This window comes from Hoplias malabaricus, chromosome 10 (assembly GCF_029633855.1).
Source record: "Hoplias malabaricus isolate fHopMal1 chromosome 10, fHopMal1.hap1, whole genome shotgun sequence".
Classification (NCBI taxonomy): domain Eukaryota; kingdom Metazoa; phylum Chordata; class Actinopteri; order Characiformes; family Erythrinidae; genus Hoplias; species Hoplias malabaricus.
In genome coordinates this window covers 38,706,250-38,727,930 of record NC_089809.1, presented here as the reverse complement: position 1 = coordinate 38,727,930, position 21,681 = coordinate 38,706,250, and the positions used below count along the sequence as shown (strand labels likewise).

Sequence of the window (21,681 nt, the reverse complement as noted above, 5' to 3'; positions counted from 1 at the left end):
CTGGGTTATGATTGGTTAGATGTATCCAACGCTCCATGGACCAATCGTAGTAAAGAGAATGTGGCGCTGTGAACTAATCACAGCGCAGGGGGCGGGGATATAGGACTTCTTCTCCCAGGTCGGAAATATTTGGATGTTGTTAGTTTTTAAGTGACCTCACATGACGTGTCCAATCCTGAAATTACGTGTGTGAAATCACCAGAAAAAAAGTTTGAAGTGGAAAATCTTACAAAATATTATAACAGGAAATTTAACCCAGTTTAGTTTAACCCAGATAACAGAATGCCTCTGGCCCCCACATCACCCCCTTTATCCGCCACTTGGGTGGACTACTCCAGCTCACCTCATGAGGACCACAGAAATACCATAGCCCAGGGTCACATGTCACCAGAGGTCACTTTTTGGGTCACTTCTGGATCACATCTGGATTCCATGGCAGGCACAGCTGCAGTGGGACAGATTTGTTTACTTTAGTACGGCCAAACAGACATTTTTAATTAGTGGAACCCTAATTAGTGCATCAGGGCCACGGGTCACAAGAGGACACTGTTTGGGCGTTTGCTTCACGTGCAGTGTTTAGCACCGGGAGTGGGCCAGCAGTGCTGAATCTCTGCCAGAGTATGCAGAGCAACAGAAGAACTACAGTCTGCAATTTTGGAGCACCTGTAGATAGATAGATAGATAGATAGATAGATAGATAGATAGATAGATAGATAGATAGATAGATAGATAGATAGATAGGAAGGTAGATAGATAGATAGATAGATAGATAGATAGATAGATAGATAGATAGATAGATAGATAGGAAGGTAGGTAGATAGATAGATAGATAGATAGATAGGAAGGTAGATAGATAGATAGATAGATAGATAGATAGATAGATAGATAGATAGATAGATAGATAGATAGATAGATAGATAGATAGATAGATAGATAGATAGGAAGGTAGGTAGATAGATAGATAGATAGATAGATAGATAGATAGATATGTCCACTGTCATAAAACGGCTGTCACACCACTGACTGTAGACCACTGCTGGTCCGCCATCGGACCACTCAGATTACTGTCCTGTACAGTATATAACTCATTTATAATCTCCTCAAACAGATTTTACATTCACAGAGACTTTTATTCTGGAAAACACACTGATACAAATATTACCAACAACTCTGAGAGATATAATAATGAGTATAAGACTGATATAAAATGATTAAATGATAAAAATGTCGACACTGTGCTGATTAAAGTTATTTACTAATCTTATTTATAAACAATAACAAAAAGAATCTAATGAAGGAGAAAAATGTAAATTGGACTGTGAATGGAAAAATGTTAAAATGTGGCATTTTGTCTAAACTTCTGTTTAATCAGCAGTGGTCCGCCCAGAAAACACTGTGTAAAACACTAGTGGACCTCCAACTTTGCCCTCAGTGGGTCAACAGTGGTCCTCCAAACAGGAAGTTAAGCAGCACTTGAGCAAAGACAAGATTCTGAATAAATATATGAAAATATGATGATGTATAAAGTGCAGAGATATACAGTAAACACCTAAAATAAACCTGGATATTTTACACGAGATTCAGAGGAGGTGGTTTTAATGTTATGGCTGATATGTGTCCGTTAATTGGCCACAGTTTGTGACGGTTTTCTCCCAAAAAGTTGAATTAAAGTGTTCTCAGTGAAATAAGAAATAATCTCAAAAGCACGTGATCTTTCCCTGTCCAATGATGGAGGCACACAGCAGGCTCAAAGGATCTAATGGCTAACTGCTTTGTGAAACGCCACCTAGTGGTGCGCACATTTGAGTGCACAGCTCTGTGTCGAGTTGTTCTTGCCGGAAAACGGGTGGGAAAAGAAACCATAGCGAGGAGGTAGCAGCAGCATCCTGAGCAGGAGGAGGACGATGAGGAGATGAGGAGGAGAGACCAGAAGAAGCCCCCAGCAACCATCTGTGCATATTAAACACAACATGGAGGAGTAGAGGTGGCCGCCGAGGGGGTGAAGGGAGATGGTGCTTTGAGGATGAAGTCCCTGCGCGGTTCTCCGTTGTTTCTCTCTCTGCTGTTCTCCTGCGTTGGGCGGGCTCTGTGTAAATCCATCGCGGAGAATGGAGCTCTCGGTGAGTGAAAACACACACACACACACACACACACACACACACACACACACACACATTGCAGCAAAAAGGAAAAAACCCAGGAGCATCCACGCCCAGGCATCTCCCTCCTCCGGGCTTTATTTACAACAACACACAGCTCAAATAATTATTGGGTAGAGGTGTGTGTGTGTGTGTGTGTAAAAATGACCCGTGTTGTGTGGGTCATTATAGATTTCAGAGCTGTGGTCAGATGCTGAATTCTAATGAATGCTGCCCTCGACACAGAAGGTGCACACCTTAGTGAGGCCCACTTGTGTAGAACATGGTCTAGTTGGCTTCAAAATGGGCTTGGGCTCTGGGTGGGTTGGCACATGGGTGATTAGTTGTAATCAGATGGATTTGAGAAGCCCAGTAACAATATACTGGGTCTAAATGGGACTTGATTTAGAGGGACGTTGTGTTTTTAGGTGGGCTTTATATATTGGCTCTGTTCAACACCTTCCTGGATTTTTTCACCACATACAGAAAAAAACCTGCTATTACACCACTGGGGTGCTGTCTTGGGCCCCACATGGGTGTGTTGTCTGGGAATGTGATATTTTAGCTGCTTGTGTGACACTGTATTTACTACATTACTCTTTATTATGGTATTATAGCTAATGTATGCTTCAGGTGTTGCTGCATGTAGCACTGTATATATATATATACAGTTTATGTCAGTGGTCAGGAGTAGGTGGAACACGGTCTAAGTCCGGACCCAGACTCTGTCCGATCCAGACTCTGGACCTGTACCTGATAAACTATTCAGAGCTGTTTAATTGTGAACAGAGTGTGTGTTTGAAGTGGTGTGACTCTTCTAGTCGTTACGGTGCAGGTTTAGCGCTCCAGGAAACTCACAGACCAATCACATGTGTTTCTACATATCACACGTGAGGCTCCTCAGCCAATCAGATCTGTGCATTATGATGAGCGCTGTGACTCCACTGAGTGACACGCACAGGGCAGGGTCCAGACGCCGCTGTCCTGGGGTCAGTAAAAACAAAAGCTCTTTTGGGACACTTTTGGGACGATGGTGAGGTGTGAGTTAAAACCAGAAACTTTAATGAGAAGGGGACGATTACAGGTTGAAATTCTCCTAACAATAACATGGATTCTGTTTACGGATAAAGTCCCGCCCTCCAGCAATAAGAGCCAATCAGATCGCTGGTTGTGGAAAAGCAGTAACGTCAACTGCAACTACAAGTCATTAGGGACTTTATTTAAAATATGTAAAAAATTTTAAATATTACACATTTATTTTCCCAGAATCATTGTTTTATTTGTAAATGTTTTTACTTGGAATCAAAAAAGGACATTTTATTTAGAGTATTATTCTTATTTATAATTATTTATAAATCTTGTTTTATATTGAAATGTAATTTAAAGTGTGATTTGATTTGACATTCAGTTGTTAACGACATAAAATGTTGCTATAACTATGAGGCTACTTCAATGTACAGGACGTGGCACATTGGCATAATGCAGGTTATAGATTATGTTCTGGACCTTGGCTTGGGAACATTTTCTTTAAATGGACCTTAATGAATTTTAATTAACTGCCCCTAGTTTAGATGTTAATATAACTCCCTTTATTCTACAGTACTGTTTAATTACAGACGTTAAAGCTGCACTATCCTTATTAATAGTCTGTCAGTGGTCAAGCTTACGTTGGTTTTACTGATGGTTACTTTGGTTACGTTGGTTTTACTGATGGTTACGTTGGTTTTACTGATGGTTACTTTGGTTAAGTTGGTTTTACTGATGGTTACCTTGGTTTTACTGATGGTTACTTTGGTTAAGTTGGTTTTACTGATGGTTACGTTGGTTTTACTGATGGTTACTTTGGTTATGTTGGTTTTACTGATGTTACGTTGGTTTTACTGATGGTTACTTTGGTTACGTTGGTTTTACTGATGGTTACGTTTGTTTTACTGATGGTTACTTTGGTTACGTTGGTTTTACTGATGGTTACTTTGGTTACGTTGGTTTTACTGATGTTACGTTGGTTTTACTGATGGTTACTTTGGTTACGTTGGTTTTACTCATGGTTACATTGGTTTTACTGATGGTTACTTTGGTTACAAAGGTTTTACTGATGGTTACTTTGGTTACGTTGGTTTTACTGATGGTTACGTTGGTTTTACTGATGGTTACTTTGGTTACGTTGGTTTTACTGATGGTTACGTTGGTTTTACTGATGGTTACTTTGGTTACGTTGGTTTTACTGATGACACAGTGAGCTCCAAGTCAGTTGTTCTTGCAGGTTACTTCCTGCCATCTGAAAAATACTGAATAAAGAAGAAGGAAGAATAAAACTTGCCATGACTCTCTACTTTAGTAACACATAAGATGTATTTTTAGTGTAAATCTACCTAATATACAATGGACAAATGCCCTTTAAGCTGCCCTTAATTGTTATGCGATTATCATTAATAAAGATGCACTAACCAGGGAAATGAGTCTCTCACGCATGGACACAGTATGGACTACAAATACCACTGCTTCTGATCACACTTCTGTTTTCTGGACTCTAACTCAAAAGTATCAAAATAAAAGTCCTAAAAGTGATGACGTCTGTGTAGTGTCAAAAAATTGAAATGTGATGAAAGGTGCAGTTTAAATCTCACACACGGACTTTCAGTAAGATCAAGTGAAGCTTGCGTTACTAACATTCGTTTCACTTTGTCTCAGAAAGCCCTCAAAGTGAAGGCACACAATATGACTATAATGTGGGTTTTGCTGTATTCCATAATCAATATATTAAAGCAGCTTGCTAGATTCATATAGATTCATATTGCTCCATATGCTGTGATATCGCTGTCCTTCTGTCCTTTAACTTGTAGCACTGTACAAATTAGTTTTGCCACACGTCCTGGTTTTCCCGGGATTGTTCTCTTTTTTGACTGTCTGTCCCGGAATATTAATCATCCTACCATCCACGCCTATTGTCCCGGTTTGTCGTGAAAACGCACTTCCATTCATTCACCTTTAAATAAACATATATTCTGCTGTTGCATCAGTGTTCTCTTCCCTGCAGCTACATAGGCGTGGCGTACTGGTCTCTGTGTTCCTGTAGCAGAGGGATGCTTTTATTTGATTGGTTGTTACGTAGGCTGTATTTGAAAACGTAGGACATAATAAAAGTCCTGGAGATGAAGCGGGGCGAATAAAATCAACACAATTTTAAAATCTACAATTATATTAGAATAAGGTACAATTCCCTAACTAAAGGTACAGCATATTTACCCTTTAGGGTACCACCACAGTTACAGTTTTTCTAACAGTGTATGGGTGCTAATCTAACACTAGGTGTACCTCTAGGCCCGGGGTGTCAAACTCATTTTCACAGAGGGCCACATCAGCATAATGGTTGCCCTCAAAGGGCCAGATGTAACTGTAAGACAAATGTAATGTTGAATAAATGTAAGTACTCCTTAATGTTAAATTACGCTGAATTTATTACTCATTCAACTTATAAATATTTGCATAGATGTAGCTTGTTGCTCTGTTAACAACATAAATCCTGTTAATTTGTGAGGTTTAGAAACTCATATTATTCCATCAATCAACGATCAAACTATCCAAGTGAATAAAGAAAAATATCATCAAACACAAGTTATGACATTAACTAACTCAAAACTTTGTCTTGAAGGCTAACTTTGGCAAACTTAGCTCTGTGTTTGGTGTCAAAGTGCAGACGTAAATTGTACTCCTTGACAACTGCCACCGCCTCATAACACAAAAGACACACTGGTTTTTCTCCTTGAAGCACAAACATGTATTCGCCTTCCCCTCTCTCTTCAAACCCACATCTTTTCCTGGACATTTTGGATCAATATTTGTAGCTATTTCTTAATTCCACTTGTTGAAATAATTACGTTGAAGAGGATACACTGTAATCTAGTGGTGGAATGCCGTCACTTGGTGGGCAACATAATCGGCATGCATTGTGGGAAATGGTCAGTGCACGCTTTAGAATTAGTGGCGAAGTAATTAATAATTAAGTCTAAAAGCATGCATTGACCATAAACTCCATTTCCCACAATTCATGCTGATTACCCGTGAAGCAACGGCATTAAGCCACTAGATTGCAGTCAGTCAGATCTTTTAAGCTCTTGCGGGCCACATCAAATGACACGGCTGGCCACATTGAGCCCGCAGGCCTTGGGTTTGACACGTGCTCTAGGTGCAAATGTCACTTTGCCGATGCTAATATAACATTGTAGGTGCTACCAAAACATTAGCTGTTACTCTGTACATGAATAAATGTTGTTCTTTCATTCATTCATTGTCTGTAACCCTTATCCAGTTCAGGGATGAGGTGGGTCCGGAGCCTAACCGGAATCATTGGGCGCAAGGCGGGAACACACCCTGGAGGGGCGCCAGTTCTTCACAGGGTGACACACACTCACACATTCACTCACACCTACAGACACTTTATCGCCAATCCACCTATCAACGTGTGTTATTGGAGCGTTTGAGGAAACCGGAGCAACCGGAGGAATCCCACGCAGACACATGGAGATCACACCACACTCCTCACAGACAGTCACCTGGAGGAAACCCACGCAGACACAGGGAGAACACACCACACTCCTCACAGACAGTCACCCGGAGGAAACCCACGCAGACACAGGGAGAACACACCACACTCCTCACAGACAGTCACTCGGAGAAAACCCACGCAGACACAGGGAGAACACACCACACTCCTCACAGACAGTCACCTGGAGGAAACACATGCAGACACAGGGAGAACACACCACACTCCTCACAGACAGTCACCCGGAGGAAACCCACGCAGACACAGGGAGAACACACCACACTCCTCACAGACAGTCACCCGGAGGAAACCCACACAGACACAGGGAGAACACACCACACTCCTCACAGACAGTCACCCGGAGCGGGACTCAAACCGACACAGAGAGAACACTCCACACTCCTCACAGACAGTCACCCGGAGCGGGACTCAAACCCACAACCTCCAGGTCCCTGGAGCTTTTATACCCATGTCTGTCAATTTGGATATTTGTGTTACTGAGATAATACAGCAAGACAGTGCACACTGTATGAAATATTATGTGTGTATAACCAATAGTGCTTAGTTACTATTCAGTAGGATCCACTTTAAGTCTGTCACTAGGCAATAAAGTGCAGTCACAGATCTACCATCACACATTTTATAAGAGTCAGCATCTGTGCTCAGTTTGGTTATGCTTTCCACCACAGAGAGTATAGGGGAGGCTAGAAAAAGTGTAGACCACTGACTGGTCAGCGTAAAGTCACTGGACTGTTAAACACCCAGGGCAATGCTAACAGCTCAGTTCTATTATGTTAGCTAAAAACACCTGATTTGGCTAGCACTGAGGAGAGAGAGGGCTATCCCACACAGCAAGAGTGAGGCCAGTAGAGATCTTTTAGACGTCCTAAGCATGGATAGAAAATGTATACCCAGGCATCGAACTCACTTTCTATCATGGAAGGGTACCAACAACAGCAAGCTAACTCAAAACGTTAGCTAGTATATGACGCTGATCATAAAATGAGATGCTTAGCAGAAGCTAAACCAGGTCTTAATGTTGTAACGGTGATGATGGATTGAATGCGGAATGCAGCACCCTGTTGGTATGTATTTACTGAGTGTGAAGGTTGAGTAAAAGTTAAACTATTGCCTCTGTCTGAAGAAAAACATATTATCTTTAAAATAGTACCTTTACCGAAGAAGCAAAAATGGAAGTCAGTGTAGAAAGAGTACAGTGATGTTGATTCGCTGTTTCTGTTTCAGAGGTGGAGGTGAGGGTCCAGGTGTTTGACGGAGGTGACCTGTCGCCCCTGTCCAACGCTGCCATCGTCGTCCACGGCAACCAGACAGTGCTGGCCTCAGGCCAGGCCCAGAATGATGATGCAGTGGTGGTTAATTTCCTGTACCGCACGGGCACGTGGGTCATCATCACAGCTTCTCGGAAAGATTACGTCACCAGCTCGGTGCCCTGGCATGCCATTAGAGTGCCCTGTGAGTAAAGACTTAAAGGAACGGTCCGTTTATTCTCACAACATCTTGTTTTTGTCTGGTTTCTCTGTGTTTTATAGTGATTTGGTTGTTAGTTTGTGTGTCTTTTGTGATGTAGACAGTAAATACACTGCTTTACAAGCAACACAACTTAGGGTCAGCCAAAACATTCAAAAGTTTCTTGTATCAACACTCACTGTTCATTCTCTTTGTCGTTCTACAGTTACAGACTGTAGTCCTTCTGTTGCTCTGCATACTTTATTAGCCCCCTTTCACCCTGATCTTTAAAGCTCAGGACCCCCACAGAGCAGGTGTGATGTGGTGGTGGATCATTCTCAGCGCTGCAGTGACACTGACGTGGTGGTGGTGTGTTAGTGTGTGTTGTGCTGGTGTAGAGTGGATCAGACACAGCAGTGCTGCTGGAGTTTTTAAACCCCTCAGTGTCTGGACCGAGAACAGTCCACCGACCAAAAACATCCAGCCGACAGCGTCCCGTGTCACTGATGAAGGACTAGAGGACGAGCGACACACACTGTGCAGCGACAGATGAGCTACTGTCTCTGACTCTACATCTACAAGGTGGACCAACGAGGGAGGAGTGTCTCACAGAGTGGACAGAGGGTTTAAAAGAGATGGTCATGTGGTTATGTGGTTAGATACACCACAGAACAGCATTAAGCTTTCAATTTTCATTGTTTATTTCCCTCTGTTTCTACTTAGCAGTGTGTCATCTGTCAGTCCATCCCAGCATGAGGTCGTATTTTCCCGCTGTGGCTGTACTGTAACTCCAGACACACGGAGCCGCTGTAATCTGCTGTGTTTGGCTGGATTAGTGTTGGATTAAACATGGATTAAACCGGGATTATTGGTGGTTAGTGGGGCATTAGGTGCTCTGGGTGTATGAGGTCAGGTGGAGGCCTGAAGCCTGTGATGTATGTTATTGACAGAAATGAATTTTGTCATTTGTGTGAGACGTGTCCTCAAGTAAAACTCAGGGAGGTCCAGTTCCTAAAATGTCCTCTCAGTGAAGGGCCAGACCTCAGGCGCTTCACATTGCTGCTGTTGCTTAACACCCAGCTCTGGACCCTGTAAGACCCAATGAATCAGAACCGGACACAGGAAGAACCACCACAACCTGCTCCGTCCGTCTTTAAACACTTGCTAAACTGCATCAGCTTTCCTTATTCTGGAGAAGCACACGCTGTCCTCGCTCTCACGTCCCTTTCGCTCTCTCTAGTGAACCGACCACGCTGTCCTCGCTCTCACGTCCCTCTCACCACGCTGTCCTCGCTCTCACGTCCCTCTCACCACGCTGTCCTCGCTCTCACGTCCCTCTCACCACGCTGTCCTCGCTCTCACGTCCCTCTCACCACGCTGTCCTCGCTCTCACGTCCCTTTCGCTCTCTCTAGTGAACCGACCATGCTGTCCTCGCTCTCACGTCCCTCTCACCACGCTGTCCTCGCTCTCACGTCCCTTTCGCTCTCTCTAGTGAACCGACCATGCTGTCCTCGCTCTCACGTCCCTCTCACCACGCTGTCCTCGCTCTCACGTCCCTTTCGCTCTCTCTAGTGAACCGACCACGCTGTCCTTACGCTCTCGTCCCTCTCGCTCTCTCTAATGAACCGACCACGCTGTTCTTGCTCTCACGTCCCTTTCGCTCTCTCTAGTGAACCGACCATGCTGTCCTCGTTCTCACGTCCCTTTCGCTCTCTCTAGTGAACCGACCATGCTGTCCTCGCTCTCACGTCCCTCTCACCACGCTGTCCTCGCTCTCACGTCCCTTTCGCTCTCTCTAGTGAACCGACCACGCTGTCCTTACGCTCTCGTCCCTCTCGCTCTCTCTAATGAACCGACCACGCTGTTCTTGCTCTCACGTCCCTTTCGCTCTCTCTAGTGAACCGACCATGCTGTCCTCGTTCTCACGTCCCTCTCACCACGATGTCCTCGCTCTCACGTCCCTTTCGCTCTCTCTAGTGAACCGACCACGCTGTCCTCGATCTCACGTCCCTCTCACCATGCTGTCCGCGCTCTCATGTCCCTTTCGCTCTCTCTAGTGAACCGACCACGCTGTCCTCGCTCTCACGTCCCTTTCGCTCTCTCTAGTGAACCGACCATGCTGTCCTCGCTCTCACGTCCCTCTCACCACGCTGTCCTCGCTCTCACGTCCCTCTCACCACGCTGTCCTCGCTCTCACGTCCCTTTCGCTCTCTCTAGTGAACCGACCACGCTGTCCTCGATCTCACGTCCCTCTCACCATGCTGTCCGCGCTCTCATGTCCCTCTTGCTCTCTCTAGTTAACCGACCACGCTGTCCTTACGCTCTCGTCCCTCTCGCTCTCTCTAATGAACCGACCACGCTGTCCTCGCTCTCACGTCTCTCTCGCGCTCTCTAGTGAACCGACCACGCTGTCCTCGCTCTCACGTCTCTCTCGCGCTCTCTAGTGAACCGACCACGCTGTCCTCGCTCTCATGTCCCTCTCACCACACTGTGCTTGGTCTCATATCCCTCTCGCGCTCTCTAGTGAACCGACCACGCTGTCCTCGCTCTCACATCCCTCTCGCGCTCTCTAGTGAACCGACCACGCTGTCCTCGCTCTCACGTCTCTCTCACGCTCTCTAGTGAACCAACCACGCTGTCCTCGCTCTCATGTCCCTCTCACCACACTGTGCTTGGTCTCACATCTCTCTCGCGCTCTCTAGTGAACTGACCACACTGTGCTCACTCTCACAACCCTCTCTCTGACTTTCTCTAGTGAACTGACCATGCTGTCCTCGCTCTCACGTCCCTCTCACTGTCTCTGGAGAACAGAGCAGGCATGGTAAACAATGACTGAGGCCTCCTCTTTAGAGAGAAGCTATTGTCGTATTAACTGGATGAGCTACGCCTGTTGTCTATTGCCATAACTATCCAAATAATGGATGTTATTATTTATTCTCATTCATTTATTACAGATTGGTCATGTATTCGGATAGAGCCATCACTCGGTCCAGGCAATGGTCCAACATTGATTCCCATTATAAAGAGTATATTTGAATATATGAATGAGGTCTGACATTACACACGTGGATGGAACACGAGGGCAACATTTATTTTGCAAAGACAACTATGGACTTACGTAAGACATAAGATGACATGTGGCCTGTATGAGGTTGGCAGACAACTCTGTGTGTGTGTGTGTGTGTGTGTGTGTGTTCATTTTACACAAATGCTTATCTTGCACTCTGTATGTGTATGGATTAGGGTTTTTTTTTATTGTATTTAGATGTGAAACATCACACCGATTAACTCACTCATTCACACACACACACCGATTAACTCACTCGTTCACACACACACACCGATTTACTCGTTCACACACACATACACCGATAAACTCACTCGTTCACACACACCAATTTATTCACTTGTTCACACACACACCGATTTACTCACTTGTTCACACACAAACACACACACACACCGATTTATTCACTCGTTCACACACACCGATTTACTCACTTGTTCACACACACACACACACACACACACACCGATTTACTCACTCATTCAAATACACACCGATTTACTCACTCCCTCACACACACACACATTTACTCACTCATTCACACACACACTGATTTACTCACTCATTCAAATACACACCGATTTACTCACACCCTCACACACACACACACATCCATTTACTCACTCATTCACACACACACACACCAATTTACTCATTCGTTCACATACACGCTGATTTACTCATTCCTTCACATACATGCAGATATACTTAAATACGTACGTATTCATTCTCTCACACACTCACACACAGTTAGGAATTGCACCCCAATGCATGGAATTTCTCATGTGCCCCTTCACATTTACAGACTGCTCCACAAGGGGGCGCTATGGATGAATGACACCGTGTCCTTTCTAAGGAAAAAATACACCAGAATTCTTACTCTAAGAAGTTTGACCATGTATGTGTCTCTCGCTCTCTTTCTCTTCTGCCTGTGTCTCAGTATATGCCTCGGTCAGTCTGTACCTGCTGGCCCAAAGACCAGGAACGCTCCTCCTGTACGATGACGTCATCCAGGTGTTCCATGGCTCTCCAGGTAAGAAATACTAATAATGAATATGGTGAAGATACAGATTACAGTTAACAAACACATTCTTGGTTTTTGTTATTTTTGTTAATCTAAAATGATTTGGAATCAATGTCTGTTTACAAAAAAATAACAGACCTGAGCAGTTAGTGTTCTCCTCCAAGGGTGTTTAGTTGTCCAGTGACTGTGTGATTATTGCAGATTGAAAAGAAGCAGTGGCTAGTTTCACATTACACTATACACTCTTTGGTCACTTTATTTATCCTCGCTGTTCAAAGAAAAACATATATTTCCAAAAAAGTTCCTTTATGGGAGACAAACCCTTTTTAAAAGTGATGTTCACCATTTTAATTAATTAATTAAATATATAAATTGGGCGGCACGGTGGTGCAGCAGGTAGGTGTCGCAGTCACACAGCTCCAGGGACCTGGAGGTTGTGGGTTCGATTCCCGCTCCGGGCGACTGTCTGTGAGGAGTGTGGTGTGTTCTCTCTGTGTCTGCGTGGGTTTCCTCCGGGTGACTGTCTGTGAGGAGTGTGGTGTGTTCTCTCTGTGTCTGTGTGGGTTTCCTCCGGGTGCTCCGGTTTCCTCCCACAGTTCAAAAACACACGTTGGTAGGTGGATCGGCGACTCAAAAAAAAGTGTCCGTAGGTGTGAGTGTGTGAGTGAATGTGTGTGTGTGTGTTGCCCTGTGAAGGACTGGTTCCCCCTCCAGGATGTATTCCCACCTTGCGCCCAATGATTCCAGGTAGGCTCTGGACCCACCGCGACCCTGAACTGGATAAGAGTTACAGATAATAAGTAAATAAATAATTCAATAAATAAATAAATAAACGACCTTTTTATAAAACTCCGAGGATGTTTTTTCTCCATGTGCTGCAGTCGGTTTGCACTGGAAACACAATCTAGTGTGTACACGAAGCCCCAGTGTCTGTAAACGGGTAAAAAAAAACAGTGTTTTAGTCTAGACTTTCTCTCTCTCTCTTTCTCTCTCTCTCTCTCTCTCACACTCTTTTTCTCTCTTTATCTCTCTCTCTCGTACAGACCAGTTAAACTTCAGACTTCAGCCACGTACACACAACAGTCGTTTTTTCCTCCTCAAACACACTGCTCCACCTCAAAAGACACAGAGCTTCTGATCACAAACAAACCAGAGACAACAGCATTTCTCCACAATTGTAGATGTCCCCTTTAACTTTCAAAGAAAATCAATGTAAACAGATTTATTGCAGAGTAATTGTGGAACATTTCTATTGATTCATTCGTCATGAATTTTTCACACAGTGTGAAGAACAGCTGCTGAGTTCAAATGATGTAGTAAATTACACATCCACAAACATGGACATAGACTTGCAAAGTTTATTTTAGCCCTTCACTGAAGGACAGTTTCTAACAAGAGAGCTGCTCTTGACTGGACAATTTTTGGGTGGTGCACCATGCAGTGACACTGACCACTGCACCACACGGCCACTCCCAGATCAGACAAACTGCTGTGCTGAGGAAGAACCATGAAACATCTGGACAATAGCAGTGGTCAGGGTCTGAATAGTGATGAGTTAAAGGGGCTCTGTAAACTATTTAGAGGTGATATGTCCATCAGTGAGTAAAATTATTAATATTTCTAATAAGGTGAATGGCGATTGGGTATTTCTCTGCAACGCATCTTCACTAGCTCTCTCTCATTGCTCTTACACACACACACATTTGTGTAGCCTTCAGCGGTGCATCATCATGATACTACCATTTCCTGCTACTGTTGCCATAGCAACAACAGCAGCATTGTTTCTGTTGTTAACCTTTTTTCTTTGGCGTACGTTCCTCACACTCTCAGATTCTACTAAAATATTAAATGTGAAATATCAGTTGCTTCAAAATATGTTTAGACCATCATCAGCCAAAACATTAAAAATGACATTTTTCTGCTCCTTCTGTTGCTCTGCATACTTTCTTATTCCCATTTCCCCCTCTTCCTCAGCGCTCAGGACCCCCACAGAGCAGGTGTGACACTGACGTGGTGGTGGTGTGTTGTGCTGGTGTAGAGTGGATCAGACACAGCAGTGCTGCTGGAGTTTTTAAACCCTGTGTCCACTCTCTGTCCACTCTGTCGGACACTCCTCCCTCATTGGTCCACCTTGTAGATGTAGAGTCAGAGACAGTAGCTCATCTGTCGCTGCACAGTGTGTGTCGGTCGTCCTCTAGACCTTCATCAGTGACACAGGACGCTGTCGGCTGGATGTTTTTGGTCGGTGGACTGTTCTCAGTCCAGACACTGAGGGGTTTAAAAACTCCAGCAGCACTGCTGTGTCTGATCCACCACCACATCACACCTGCTCTGTGGAGGTCCTGAGCACTGAAGAACAGGGGGAATGTGGATGAGAAAGTATGCAGAGCAACAGGTGGACTATGGTCTGTAATTGTAGAACTACAAAGTGCTCCTGTGGTGGTCAGTGGAGCTGACAGTGTAGAGACTAGGGGCATGTAGAGACATGTTGTAGATGTAGAAAGGGTTAAAATAAAGTAAGCCACTGGAAGAGCAGCTAAAACATCAAAAAATACATAGTACAGTATAATGTTAAAATATATGTCTGTGTCTGATTGGATGAAACCGTGTCTGATAATATCTTGATGTTGCAGGTGGGCGGAGCCAGCCATGGCTGCACATTCCAAGGCGGAGCTTGCAGCTGAACTCCTCCTTCGCTGATATGACCGCAGTTTTGACCACTGCCAGAGATCAGAGTGAAATCAATGCCTTCCCCTACCTCCTGGCCCTAGAGCACAACAGCACAGGTGCGGTATCACAGAGGAAGGGGCTTCGCGGAGGGGTTTTCACATGCTGTTCTTTTTTATTTTTTAACAAAATAAATGTAGTTCTGTTAAAGTGAATCTGTAAAGAAACCAGCTGCAGATGTCTCCACAAACCAGCTTAAGACAAACAAGTTCTCCTGGTTCCACTGAGCACTGATGAGATCTCACACCACGCACTGTTCACACCTGAGCATCACTGAATAATTAAAGCAACACTAGGTAAGATTTTTTTTGCTCCTGGGCTCCCCTTACAGTTGCAAAACTTAATTCACTTAGAGCACTGCCCTGAAACCAAGGGGGAGGAAGTGGGAATGTTTTCAGAACCTCCTCCAAAACTGCATAGTACATAGTGTAGTTTCTGCAGGGCTGAGCCCGGAGTAGCAACAACAGCGGTTCTGTTCTCCCTAATCCAGCTCAGTGGAGCATCACAATGATTTTGAAGCTGTAGTTTTAAGGGAAAAATATTACCTAGTGTTGCTTTAAATATGACATTCGTTTTATTGTCTTTTATTTTACTGTGCACCAGTCAGAAAAAACATGTCTTCTTTGTTTCTACACAATCAACACTGCTCTGAACGCCATTCTATTCAACACACACACACACACACACACAAACACACACACACACACACACACACACACACAGGCAAGAAGCGGCAGCCAAACGCACACAGCGTCCTCTCGACTAGGAACAACCATCCACCTGGAGGACTGCATTGGGCACTAAGGTTTCACCCAGGATAGAGTTCATATCTGGGCATACACGCGTTCATCTGTTGCTCTGCATACTTTGTTAGCCCCATTTCACCCTGTTGGTCAATGCCCATGAGTTTTTAAAACCCTCAGTGCCTGGACCAATGCTGGACAAAGCGTCCTGTGTCACTGATGAAGGAAAGATGAGCTTTACATCTACAAGGTGGACCAACGAGGGAGGAGTGTCTATGGGTCCAGATGTCCGTGTGAACTCCAGATGGAGGGCAGTTGGTGAAAAAGAGAAAGGAGGAGACTGCTACGAGGAGCCTGTACTGTGTGAGATTAGATGATATCACCAGAGAACTGTAAAAAAGGAAATCACACTGTACTAGTGTAAGAAGGGAGTGTATGTTGTACACAGTTGAGTTGGTGCTGTGACAGATTTAAAACATCTACAAGAAACACAACTAATGCCTTCGTTTCGTTGTTTTAAGTCGTTTTTGCTGCTGTTTTCAGTCAATTTCTTACATTCTTCTCTCAAACAAACAGCTTTTGGTGCTTAATACAAACTCCTCTTGGTTCATCAATTTTTAGAGCGTCTCATAGAGCTCCCTGAGTATAAAATCACTCCCTGATGTCATTTGCAAACAGCCTGTTAAGCCTGGGTTTTAGTGACTTCAGCACGGACAAAGAGATCAGTGTAGGTTTTCAATTCCTTAACAGTCTCTGTCTGAAATGCTGTGCCTGTGTGTGTTTGTGTGTAGGAGGAGAGAGTAGCTGGACTGATCTGACAGCAGTGGCAGCGGTCAGTGCCCAGCTGTTTGACCGTGAAAGTCGTGCGGTTCAGGTCACTGAGGCCATTCATGTTTCTGTTCCTCTGCCCTCTGACTCGCGTGTCCGCTCCCCCACCAGCGTCCCTATGTGGGTGTACCACACAAAAACAGGTACACAAAATAGCACACACACACACTTCTCAGTATCCCCAGACTGTTATTTCATGTGCAGTTTGTGCGCACCCTCAGAGCTAAACTGGAGTCAAGCTGCTGTCGACCCACACTTTAGTGCTCACTATAAATCAACACTCAGACGAAATGGTACATGAGTGTTTCTCTGTTAATGAGAACGCTGTTGTTCATTGCAGGCCTGTGGCTGAGGAACGTCACTGGATACATTAAGAGAGATGGAGCCCATCTCACACTGGACTTCATGGCCTCGCGACTTGGCTATTGGATCGCAGCCTTCCCCTCTTCATCAGGTGATGTGCACTTGCTTGCAACCACATCCAGATGATAAGAGCTTAAAAATGTGTCCAGTGTTTACATCAGGGCCGTTGAGAGGCTCCACAGTCTGCATTTACACCTGCTGTGGTGTGTCTTATCGTATAAATGTACGGAGAAAGAATGTGAATACCATATCTTACCCTACCCTTAATTTTTAACGACACTGTGTTGTAGGTTTATACCACGTATGAATCATAATGTTTAACAGCATCTTTGACCAAGCTTGATATTGCACTTTAGGTCAAGGTTTGTCTCATCCAGGCCTGAGGGACATTACAGCCTACCATACCCTCTTCCTGCTCTCCATCCTGGGATCCCTGGCTCTGCTTGTGCTGGTGCTCCTCTGTGTTCTCCTCTACTACTGCAGGTTTGTGTACAGTTTGTGTGTTTTAGCTCAGTACATTGTTGAAATTATTCATGAGGTTAAACATCTGCAAAGGCTCACATCTCCCTCTTTCTGCTCTCTCTTCCTCTCCCTCTCAGACGGAGGTGTCTGAAACCTCGGCGGCAGCAGAAACAGGTCCAAGCATCATCCACTCTTTCTGGTGCTAAACGAGACCAGGGCACTTCAACCTCTCGTCTCAATCTTATCTGCGGAGGTCACGCTGAACCCGCTGCTTCCAACGGCGACCTGGACGCCAACAAACCTGACACCTCAGAGTCCCGGGAGTACAAAAGCGCCAAGGAAGAGTTCTCCAAACACGTACCGGCACATAAACTCCGGCATTCCAAGAGTAAGCAATCAAAAGGGTCCCAGCGAGGGGGAGAAAGCTTTCAGATGAAGGTACATCGCTCCACAGAGACCAGCAGCCTTGACAGCAACCTCCTTCATGACGACTATGGCCGCAACTACAGCTCTGATGACAAGGATCACGAATATCGTCGCAGGCACGTTGTCAACGATAATCGGGGGTACACGGCAGACCCGCCTTCTCCACCCATCCCGGACAAGCCTCCTGAGTACTCGCAGGTTTCCCAAGGCCCAGACCTGCTTGCTCGCCCAACGTCACTGAACACGCAACCCGGTCAAATCATATTCTGCAGCTCTTTGGACCAAATGACGGACCAAATGTACCGCAGCATGGTTCCAACTTTGGTTATCCCTGCACACTACATGCGCCTGTCATCGGAATTCAATGCTTCGGACGGTGGGAAAGATGGCCAGAGCCAGGCCGAGAGGGAGAGCCAAGGTGGGGCCAGTAATGGTGTTGGCGGTGGGATCCAAATCCAAGGGCACCAGGGGCAAAACCAGGGAACAGGCCAGATGCAAGGCCAGCCAGGGGTGGGGTCTCCAGGTGGCTCAGACGAGAACATGTGGGCTTCTGGAGGGCCATCGGCACCGGTCCACATCCCTGTGCTTTTTAACGATTCCACCATGGCCCAGATGAACGGAGAGCTCCAAGCCCTTACCGAGAAGAAGCTTCGAGAACTGGGCGTGAAGCAGCACCCTCGTGCCTGGTTCATATCACTCGATGGACGTGCCAATGCTCACGTGCGTCACTCCTACATCGATGTGGGCTCTGAGCTTGCTCACAGTGGGGCAAACAGCAGCAACCACAGTGCTCAGAGCACCCTCAGTGCCCCTGCTGGCACCAGTAAGGATTGCAGTCCAGACACAAGCCTCCAGGATACCCCACATGAGCGCAAGCAGGCCTCCGGGCGGAAAAGTAAAGAGGAGCGGCATGGCAGTGGACGTAAAGGGCACGGAGGGAACAACGCCAGTGGTGGGAAGCATTATTCGAAACTGCCTTACCATGACCCACTGGACCTAAGTGGTGGCGTAGGCCGCATGGGGGCGGGATCGCCCCTGGAAAATCCCTTGACGCCCCTCCTGGATGATGGTCCTGAGGAGCCACGAGGGTCAACGATGCCTAGAAGGGGTCGCAGCCGGGGAAACAGCTCACGCAGCAGTAACAGTGAGACCCAGCGTGACTCTGTCACCAGCCCAGAGGACGAAAACGACCCCGATGACAAAGACGAGAATAAGAAAAGTCCATGGCAGCGAATTGAGGAACGACCACTCATGGTGTTCCATGCCAAGAAGTAAAAAATACAAAATACAGAGCACACCTCAATACAAAATACAAATGGGCAATCATTAACAGGCTAAACCCGAATCGTTTTCAATGACAGGATTATTTCAGGCTGAACATGAATAGAACACGTTACATATCACATCAGACATATGCCATAATGTGAAGATGAGTACACTCTCAATTTGTACTTTCAGTCATTCATCTCTTGTAAGCTCTTCATGCTCTTCATTCAGGGATGTCGTGGGTCCAGAACCTACCTGGAATCATCGGGCGACAGGCACGCACTCCCACAGTCACTCACGCCCTCACACCTGTGGAAAATTTCACCTAGCCACTCAAATTTTCACCTACTAACGTGTGTTTGGACTGTGGGAGGAAAGCAGAGCACCTGGAGGAAACCTACGCCGACAGAGGGAGAACACACCACACTCCTCAAAGACGGTGACCCCAGGAGAGGATCCCATCCTGGACCCAGAATTTGAACACATTTGTCAAAACAGATTTAATACAGAACCCGACAATGTCCAGTGGAATTGCGTTTAAAAAGACATTACTTTCTTTTTTTTTTACTGTAGTCCCAAGGTAAATAGTTCTAAAGATACACCATATACAGAGAAGAAGCACAAGATGTTATTATCACAGCCCAGAACAAGAGGATACTTTGTGTATTCATCTGTTTACAGTCAAATCATAATGAGGCATTTACAAACAACCCACAAACCTGTGTCAAAAACTGTTTCACTTCCGGGTCCTGATCAAGGTTACATTCAGGAACGGGTCAAAAACGGCACGTTCAGAAACTGATCTTGGAAGAGGGATGAGTCTTTGCCAAGGAACTGGACGTTGAGTTTTCAAAAGCCACTCCCTGTTGTTTTAATGCAGTATTCCTCTGTAAAAAAAAAACTGCTCAACCCTTTTCTTATCCCAGACCAACTTGTTTTTATATACATGTACACAGCATCCCAATGCCCACCAGAGCCAGTATGTACTTCTTTATCCTTTGTGTCAGAGATTTGGTGGCAGTGGGTTATTGTATTCATCAGATTCAACACACAACTACGGTGTAAACAGTGAGTGTGAAATATAGTGTAGGATTTATACATTCCAAACACAGCACTTAATTACGTTAACAACTGAGGCTTTATATATTATTTTGTAGTTTCCTGGATACGTTTGTGGCACAACCCTAATGAACATATGTATTCTATGTAGTCGAAGCCATTCTTTCTAACTGATCTACGTCCTGTTTACACTTTCTTACATAATGGTGATTTATGGAGCTGATACCAGTGGTGTGCTTTTTTTATATAGGGATAGGGATAGAGAATACTGACATTTCCTCTAGCCCAGTGTCATGGGGGGACCACTTGTGCTACCACACATCCCCCACACATCCCCCTGCACTCAGCTCATCTCTGAAACTCGAAATGGGGAACACTTGTGTGAGGAGCAGGGCAGCCTTGCCCTTAAGCGAGGGAGTGTCTCGTAGCCTGTGAAACCTGAATGTGCAATCTTCAGCACGAAACAGCCTTCCTAGTATGGGGGACAGTTGCGCTATTGCAGACATCCCACCCTGCATTTCAGGGAGGTAGCATTAACACCACCACCGTATATATATTCCTTTACTGATTATTATTATTTGGTTGGCATTGTACTGTGTAACCGGAAGATCGCCCAGAGCCGGCAGGTCATGATTGAAGTGACCTTGAGCAAGGCACCTAACCCGCAACTGCACCCCGGGTGCCGTGGCACACACTATGCCTAGCCACGGCACCCGGGGAGCAGTTGCGGGTTAGGCGTCTTGCTCAAGGTCACTTCAATCATGACCTGCCGGCTCTGGGGATCGAACCGGCGACCTTCCGGTTACATGCCCAGTTCCCTCACCACCAGGCCACGACTGCCACGAATGGATCAAAATATGCAGAAAATGTGACATTAAGATTTGTACTTAACACATAATTTCAATAGATGGATAGAAGAGAGTAGCTCTTTAAAGTTAATAAATGAGTGAACCCTTTTAAACTTACCTTGGCTTGTCTTTTATGGTCGTTTAACACAACATGAGCAACAGAGAAGTCACTGTGTAACGTGGCAGAGATGAGGAGGCTGAGGTGCACATGCAATGTGAGTTTTTAGACATAAATGTGAACACATAGCTAACTCAAAACATGGAGAGACAATACACTTAGACCACCATTGCACACAGAAAACAATACAAAAACGACTCACACCAAGGGATACATACACACGGATTATAAGGGCCAACTTGGCTAGAAATGCTAATAAAATGTTAGGGATCATACAGCCTAGCTCACAGGTGTTTCTTGTTAGCGCTTATAAGCCCTGCGTCTATATGGACTTTGGCCAAACTGTCTTAATATATCCCCCCCACCCAGTTACAAAATTTTTATTCTAGTGTTGTCTGGGGTGAAATGTGTTTCCCAGGGTGCGAGGCACTCCCTCGCTTAAGGACAAGGCCACCCTGTACCACCAGTTTGCAGTTTCCCTTCCCAGAGAAGTCCTTTTAGAACGTGATATCATAAGCACACCAGGGGTCCCCCCATGACACCCAAAGTATCTCTGTGCATCCCTGTGTTTTGAAGAGTGGAGATGAATGATGTGTGGATC

General features: G+C 45.3%; 1 protein-coding gene across 1 annotated transcript; it reads left to right on the top strand.

Annotated features, from left to right (window-relative positions):
• The first annotated feature begins 1,905 nt into the window (after window positions 1-1,905).
• On the top strand, window positions 1,906-19,597 carry LOC136708856 (protein FAM171A2). Its single transcript, XM_066683719.1, has 8 exons — window positions 1,906-2,120; window positions 7,927-8,154; window positions 12,157-12,249; window positions 14,874-15,026; window positions 16,502-16,681; window positions 16,879-16,992; window positions 17,258-17,384; window positions 17,501-19,597. The coding sequence occupies exons 1-8, from the start codon at window positions 2,024-2,026 to the stop codon at window positions 19,062-19,064; spliced, it is 2,556 nt and encodes an 851-aa protein (XP_066539816.1). The 5' UTR covers window positions 1,906-2,023; the 3' UTR covers window positions 19,065-19,597.
• The last annotated feature ends 2,084 nt before the right edge of the window (window positions 19,598-21,681 follow it).

Bases quoted from the DNA above. Each gene is read 5' to 3' on its own strand.
- LOC136708856 (XM_066683719.1), top strand. From the start codon at position 2,024: ATGAAGTCCCTGCGCGGTTCTCCGTTGTTTCTCTCTCTGCTGTTCTCC. The intron at 2,121-7,926 runs GTGAGTGAAAAC...TTTCTGTTTCAG, and splicing joins CGCGGAGAATGGAGCTCTCG to AGGTGGAGGTGAGGGTCCAG. The intron at 17,385-17,500 runs GTTTGTGTACAG...TCTCCCTCTCAG, and splicing joins GTTCTCCTCTACTACTGCAG to ACGGAGGTGTCTGAAACCTC.